This window comes from Muntiacus reevesi, chromosome 4 (genome assembly GCF_963930625.1).
Source record: "Muntiacus reevesi chromosome 4, mMunRee1.1, whole genome shotgun sequence".
NCBI lineage: Eukaryota > Metazoa > Chordata > Mammalia > Artiodactyla > Cervidae > Muntiacus > Muntiacus reevesi.
The window spans coordinates 115,821,963-115,828,829 of record NC_089252.1 but is presented as its reverse complement, the minus strand read 5'-3'; the positions used below and the strand labels follow the sequence as shown (position 1 = coordinate 115,828,829).

Genomic DNA, 6,867 nt, shown 5'->3' with positions numbered 1-6,867 from the left:
CTGGGCCTGCAGGCTTACTCTCTGGTGTCAGAGGCAGCCTCCTATGCTGTGTCTCCATGTCCCTTGGGCACTGTGGGCTGTGACTCACTTCTGACAAATGCAACAGAAACGTTGACAGCAGTGCCCATGTGAGAGCATCTACTCACAGACAAAATCATCTGAGCTTTGTTTGAATGCAACACGGAAAACTTGACTCAGAATGATCTACCGGTGTCTTCAGAGAATTTCAGTTGAGTTTTTCACAATTCCTATTTCCTTGTATCAGAAATATTTTTAATTAGTAAAAACAGAAGCCACACTCGCAATCAGGTAAAAACCATGTTTTTCTTTTAATTGACACAGTTTCCTCTCTTGCCTCGCACTCTGGTAATGATTAGGTCCCCACCTCTCAGGAGCACTGCATCCGAACAAGCTGAGACAGAACCAGTGTGAACGCGGTCCCAGAGCAGAGCTTTTCACTTACAAAGGGATTCACTCAGAGTCCAAAGCTCTGCTTTCTAACCGCAGAAAACCTGGAGCTCAAGGCAAAACTGGAAACCAGAAGGAACCAGAAACGAAGCATACTGCCTCCTCAAATACTCGAGGGCTGATCGTCTCACCTCTGCTACAAGGAATGGCCCCACTCCAGCATTTGTAAGGGAAAACGTTCTGTTTTTATTTCACTTTCCAACTGGGTATAAAATCTACTAAAAGGAACACGAAGAATCAAAACAAATCAGCTCACTCACAAGAGTCACTCCCAGATAGTGATTTCTGGTTGCTGAGATGATTCAGCACGTTATTTCCAAGTGGCAAAATTCACGACAATCTGAGGACTCAAAAGTGGCAGCGATATTCACCAACAGGTTTGTGTGAGACACACATACACACAACCCCGTTTTTCAGTGTATATACGGCAAAGGGCCAAGACCCCAATCAGCACAATAACTTATTTTGTACATTACAGTGCACAGAACAGAGGGAAAAGACACTTTCTTGGAGACGTTCGTCTGGGCTCTGAAGGCGGCTGGAGCCCAGTGCCCCAGCCATCATTAGCTCGACGCCGCCTCCTCTTTGGTTGCACTGGCCTCGGAGGCAGCTGCTTCCTGTAAGGGGTCTGCTGGCTTCTCCTCCTCCTCCTCCTCCTCCTCTTCCTGGGGGTAGAGGTCTGGGTACTTCTGCATGCACTCCTGCATGGCCCGGAACTGGTCCACACAGTCCGACCCCTTGACATCCTCCTTGCTGTAGTGGAAGCAGGAAAAGGCTGCCTTGAACTGTTCCCCGCACGGGCCACTGGCCATCCCCCCAAGGCATGGGCAGTTCCAGTTGATGTCTCCGTTTGGCAGGATCAGTCCTGGGACAGGAAGATGGGCAAGGAAGTGAGACAGGTTTCAAAAAAAGCAAACCCAAGCCCAGCCTCACAGGCATAATGGTAAGACAAACTGCTGCCTGGCCGGCGCTGGCCGGTGGCCCTGCTTCTCCCTCGGGATGGGGTTTAAACTCCCAGCACAAACCCACCGAGCGTTCTCGGCTCAGTCGGACAGAAGTCACCGTGGGCGGCTTTCTCCAGTGCAGCTCTGCCGGGTGTGCGAAGTCGCCTCCCGGGGCTATAGCCATGCTTGTGCTCAGGACTACACGGGGGAAACCGTTTAGTCCAAAGGCTTGAAGGGTGAGTCCTGGTCTCCTCCTTCCACACGGATGGTCGGGACCCCCATGCCCTCCCTTCAAGCCCGTCCTGCTCCTCGGCTGCTCTCAGCTCAGCACAGCCTGAGGACTGGAAACAGCGAGGCTGGACGGTGTGCAAGGGGCGGGGCGTGTCAGAGCACTGAGGCTCCACTTTGTCAAAGTGGAGAACTGTTCAGAGCTCAGAAGCAACTCCTAGGTTTGGCCTGATGGCCAGGTCAGCGCACGGCCCCTCCCACCCAAGGGAGACACTCTCGTGTCCTGGGAGCAGGTGGCCAAGGTGGACACCCAGCCATGGCCAGAACATTGGACTGCTGCCCCGCGACCCCGGCCCCGCGCTCACCATGCTCCTCGTACGGATCATTGGGGTCGTCGGCCACCAGCTCTGCGTTGCTTGGAGTCTCGTGGTCTTCTTTGGTCACAAATATGATTCGATCCTTCCCTAGAGTTTGGAGAACAGAGAGAGCCACATTGCACCAGAAGCTGCACCAGGAGCTGTGACTCAGCCTGAACCCAAGCAGCCACGGAAGCCTCGTGTGAAGCCTGTCCCACCTGAAACCTTGATGCGCTCCCCCTGGGGACCCCCTCCCCTCGATGCCGACCTGGGGGACAGTCTAGCGGCCACCAGTGCACCATGTGCCTGTGGCTGGAATGGGGAGGAGGGAGACGAGACGCCCCACCCCTCAGATGCAGCTGCCCTCAGTCCCGAAGCCTGCTGACGTCTGACAGGCCGGTCTTGCCCTGCTCAGAACTCCCATGGCCCCACACCTTTGTTCCGTCCCGTGGCCTGTGAGCACCTTGTCCAGGCCCTGAGGGACCTGCCAGCAGGCGCCCTCAGATGACACCCCGCCCGCCAGGCTCCTCCGGCAGAGGCTTGGGAAGAGCACCAGGATGGCTGTATGAAGCTCAGAGAGGTATGCGGGTGAGGACAGTGCGGGGGCGGGACACCCTCCCCTCACTGTCCCCCAAGTGGTGACAGCGATGACAGCTGCCACTCCGCACACAGGGCCACGGCCCGCTCCAGAACACCCAGGGTGTCTGCTCCAGCACCCCATACTTGACCTCAGAGAGGGCGGCTCGTCCCACATGGCCCGGGGAAGGGTTGGGGCCAGGCAGCCAGGACACGCTGAAGAACCTAAAGACCTCAGTGATTCCGACCAGAGTTCGGAACACTCGAAAGCAGCCCACAGAAGCGCTGTGCTAAGCAGAAGACATAAGCTGACACGACTGACTGCTCAGCTCAGCCCTGACAGTTTTGTTTACCAAGGTCTCAGCTGGGCCCAGCCCAGTGCGGAGGCTGGTCTTCGGCCCAGAGCCAAGGGGTCCAAGCCTGGACAGTGACTTGTCTTTGTACCCCCAGCCCTGGTGCCCGATGGTCCTCATGCTGGTTGAACAGACCCGGTAACAGTCAGGGCTCGACACCAGGTGCGGGAAGAGCAAAGCGTGGCCCCGCGCAGGAGAGGTAAGGCCGGCTTGGGAGGGTCCGGCTCCCGGTGCCGTCAGCATCCCAGAGGCTCGGGGCTGGGCTTCAAACCGGGGCTCAGGCACAACAGCCATGTGACCTCAGGCACCTCCCAGCTCAGCCCATCTCCCTCCCTGGTTTGGGCAAGAGTCAAGAGACTCCAGAAAACAAGGAAGTGAAGTGAGTTTCTAGGTGCACCTGAAATTCCGCTCAAAACACAGTAACTTTTTCAGCGGCATCAAATGACAGACATCTCTGGGAAGAGAGAACAGGGCTGGAGATGTCGGTGAGGACTGGAAGTGGGAAAGCGGGTAGAGTAGTGCTCTTGCCTGAAAGACTGAAGAAAGTTGCCCGTGGAGTCCCCCAAAGGGGCAGGCCCCAGAGCCTGGCGGGACTGGCAGTCGGAGGCCCCAGGGCCCTGAAAGCAGGAGCTCGGGGTGGCTGAGGACTGGAGGAAGGACGGAGCGGCGAGGCACGCCGAGGCCCCGGGTCTGCAGCCGTGCTCTGCGGCCACACCGACTCCCGTCCTCCTCTCCCCCCTACCTCTTCCGCCCGGCGAGCTCTGCCTTCAAGTCTGTCCACAAAGACCCACATCCCTCACCTGCAGGACTCCCTCCATTCAGCATCTCCTTGCTTCTACGCAAAGACACTGAGCACACGCCTACCTCGGGGAGCCGCCAGGCCGTTCTGTCATCCAGGAGTGTATTCAGATCTCTCATAGCCACGTCTCCCTGACTTCAGCCCTCCTGCTCAGATGGCATCTTCCTTCATCTCTCCCCATTGCCCTTAACCCGCCTTTTCTTACCCACAGTTACATGTCTGTTTACCACCCATCTCCCCGACTGAAATGTCAGCTCCTCATGGGCAAGGATGTGTCTGTTCCATTCACTGCAGTACCCCAGAGCCTAGTACAGTGCCCGAGAGAGTGAGTAATCAGTATTTGCTGGAAAAGTGAATGGGGAAATGAACTCTGAATTCAGACATGAAGACCCCAGACCCAGCAGAGTATGGAGGATAGATAGCTATCACCATGAAGTAGGTTACAGGAAAAAATAAAACCTTGCTTGGGTGGTCTCATTTCCCCTAGAACACATCATCTCTTGGCACATCCAACCTGCCCCCTCCACTGCCTCCACCGTGCCACAGGGCAGACTACCCACCTCTGCCAACTGCCTCTGCCATGTCATGGGGGCTAGCACATCACAGGTGCTCAGTCTGTCTGCTGACAGGACAGGAAAGAGCAGGACCAGCATTAGAAAAGAAGGAACAAAGACGGGAGCAATGTGGCCCTGGGCCAGGCAGCCAGCCTGAGTCCATGCTGCCTAACACCTTGAATACCAGCTATGGCCTTTGACCCCAACGCTGGGGGGCGGACCCCTGAAGTCAAGTGCATGGGCAAGTGATTCCCTCAGAAAAGGGCAGCCATGTGTACCAGTTCACTGGGTAAACTGCAGGGGATGTGGCCCATCTAATGCTCTCAGCCTGCTGCAACGCAGACAAGCCGAAAGAGAACAAAAATACACCAGGTGATTTCAGAGAGTTTAGGCTGTGGAAGACACAAAGCCCAGGGAAGACCTCACTGAGGTGGCATCTGCACGGAATCTTAAAGGATGAGGAAGTAGCCGTGAGAAGAGCTGGGGGAGGGATGCACCAGACACAGGGAACAGCCAGAGGGCAGCCTGGCAGCACAGAGACAGGCGCGTAGAGACCAGCAGGAGCCAGGCCAGGCCTCGATCCCATAAGCCTTCATCAGGAAGGCACTGGGGTCGGTTCTCCAAGTCCCATGGGAAGCATAAAGAATCCATGCATAGAAAACAGGGACAGTGGCATGGACAGGTAAAAACTAGGCAAGGCCTAAAGTGAGTGCTTCTAATTCTTATCCCCAAAGAAAGAAAGAGATCTTTGATCCAGGAAAAGATACAGGTCTGAACACTTACCTCTGCTTCCCAGATAACATGCGACTCCTAGAAACCCACAAGAATGAGGATTATAGCCTCATTATACCCAGAAGGCTAAAAAAAAAAACATTTGCTACATAAAGGAGTAAATTAGACTCAGAAAGATGAAATCAAAAACAAGAGACCTAGTCTAACAAACTGGTGAGGACAGAGGACTTCTGCTCATGGCAGAATTCAATATCAATCAATGGAAACTACTTCTCAGAGACATCACTGAGTATTATGGCTTTGCGACCCAGGGAAGGAGGGTTCCAGAAGCAGAATGGGGTACTGAGAAACTGTTGTTTGGTCGCTCAGTCGTGTCCAACTCTTTGCAACCCCATGGAATGTTGCTCTGTCCATGGGATTTTCCAGCCAAGAATACTGGAGTGGGTCGCCATTTATTAGAATTCCATGGACTGTATAGTCCATGGGGTCCCACAGAGTGGGACGGGACTGAGCGACTCTCACCTTCCTCCTCCAGGGGATCTTCCCCACCCAGGGATTAACTCCAGTCTCCTGCATTGGCATCTGAGGCACCAGGGGAGGCCACTGGTAAAAGGCTTGGCATTTTAAATCGAGCTGTGAGCTGAAGCCTGACAGGCTTCTCCTAACTGAAGCATGACCTTGGGCAGGTCACCTCCACTCGGCTCAGGATTTCCTGAGATGACTGAGTGAGCTGGAGTATTCACTAGAGAGTTTCCAGGGAGTTCCACTTCTCTCTGGAACTTCATAGTCCCAGATATCCACCCTCCCCCTCACCTGGCATGGAGAAGGTACTTCATGAATATCTGCGGAATGAATGAAGACTAACTTCTCTTTACAAGACTGGACAACTGGGCCTGGAGGGTTTGGGTGTCGGCTCAGGGACAGTTCGTGGTTGCGCGGGGAGGCCCTCGGACCGCGGCCTGGAGACTTCCTAGGTGAGAGACCGCAGGCGGGGACCAACTTTTGTTTTTTTTCTGCGGGATGTCTTCCCAGCGGAGGGCTCCCTGGAGTCCACTGGGCACCAGACGGGGAAGCTCTGGACTCAGACCGCGAGTCTCCAACCTCAGCTCGGCAAGTAGCCGGCCGCGTGGCTCAGCCAAGTCACCTCTGCGTCTTGGTTTACTCTTGGGTTAAGAGCAGGGCCTGATCCGTGCCCGCCGGCGGCTCTCCCACCGTCAGCACCGCGCCCACCGAGGGGCGACCTTCCGGGACAGTTAGAGGCGGTGCAAACGGGAACACGTGGTGTGTGGCGAGCGGCGTAGCAACATAACTAGTAATCAGCACATTTCCCGTTACCAGCCTCAGGCAGCGCACTCGCGCCGCCTTAACCCCCGGGCCTAGGTTACGAGTCCCCCCACGTGCTGTTCTCTCCGAGTTCCGGGTTCGAGTCTTTCGGCGACCCGGGAAAGCCTTGTTCCTCCGCGGGCCTCGGTTTTCTCATCCGAAAAGTGGGGCTGGCGACCCCGCCGCCAACCCGCACCCTCCTCCCAAGAACTTGTGCACCGCGCCCTCAGTGGGGGGTGCTGCACGGACCGCGTGTCCCTTGCAGGCCCTCGGACGCCGTCTTCACACAGCCCGCCCTCCTACCTTCCTGCCGGCAGTAGGCCATGATGCAGCCCGGCACTCCGACCTCGCGGCGATCGCGGCGGCGGCCTCACGCCGTGACCTCTCCGCGGCGGGGCGGGCGGCTCGGAGGCCCGCGCGGACCCGCCCCCCAGGCCTGCCCGCCGCGCGCCTGCCTCGGCGCTTCCAGTTCGGCGCTCTCAGCCGGTAACTACATTTCCCGGCAGGCTGCGCGCCTCGCGGCCACGCCCCAGA

The 6,867-nt window shown here is 56.6% G+C and overlaps 1 protein-coding gene across 2 annotated transcripts; it reads right to left on the bottom strand.

Annotated features, from left to right (window-relative positions):
* Positions 1-304: 304 nt before the first annotated feature.
* On the bottom strand, positions 305-6,835 carry CHCHD4 (coiled-coil-helix-coiled-coil-helix domain containing 4). Of its 2 annotated transcripts, none has more exons than XM_065933989.1 (3): positions 6,637-6,835; positions 2,006-2,104; positions 305-1,333 (listed from the first exon to the last, which is right to left on the bottom strand). In XM_065933989.1, the coding sequence occupies exons 1-3, from the start codon at positions 6,656-6,658 to the stop codon at positions 1,032-1,034; spliced, it is 423 nt and encodes a 140-aa protein (XP_065790061.1). In that variant the 5' UTR covers positions 6,659-6,835; the 3' UTR covers positions 305-1,031. The 2 variants fall into 2 exon arrangements, with proteins under 2 accessions (XP_065790061.1, XP_065790062.1); XM_065933990.1 differs by lacking the exon at positions 6,637-6,835 and adding an exon at positions 5,824-6,628.
* Between the last annotated feature and the right edge of the window lie 32 nt (positions 6,836-6,867).

Bases quoted from the DNA above. Each gene is read 5' to 3' on its own strand.
- CHCHD4 (XM_065933989.1), bottom strand. From the start codon at position 6,658: ATGGCCTACTGCCGGCAGGAAG. The intron at 2,105-6,636 runs GTAGGAGGGCGG...TCCAAACTCTAG, and splicing joins GGCCTACTGCCGGCAGGAAG to GGAAGGATCGAATCATATTT. The intron at 1,334-2,005 runs GTGAGCGCGGGG...TTCCTGTCCCAG, and splicing joins TGATCCGTACGAGGAGCATG to GACTGATCCTGCCAAACGGA.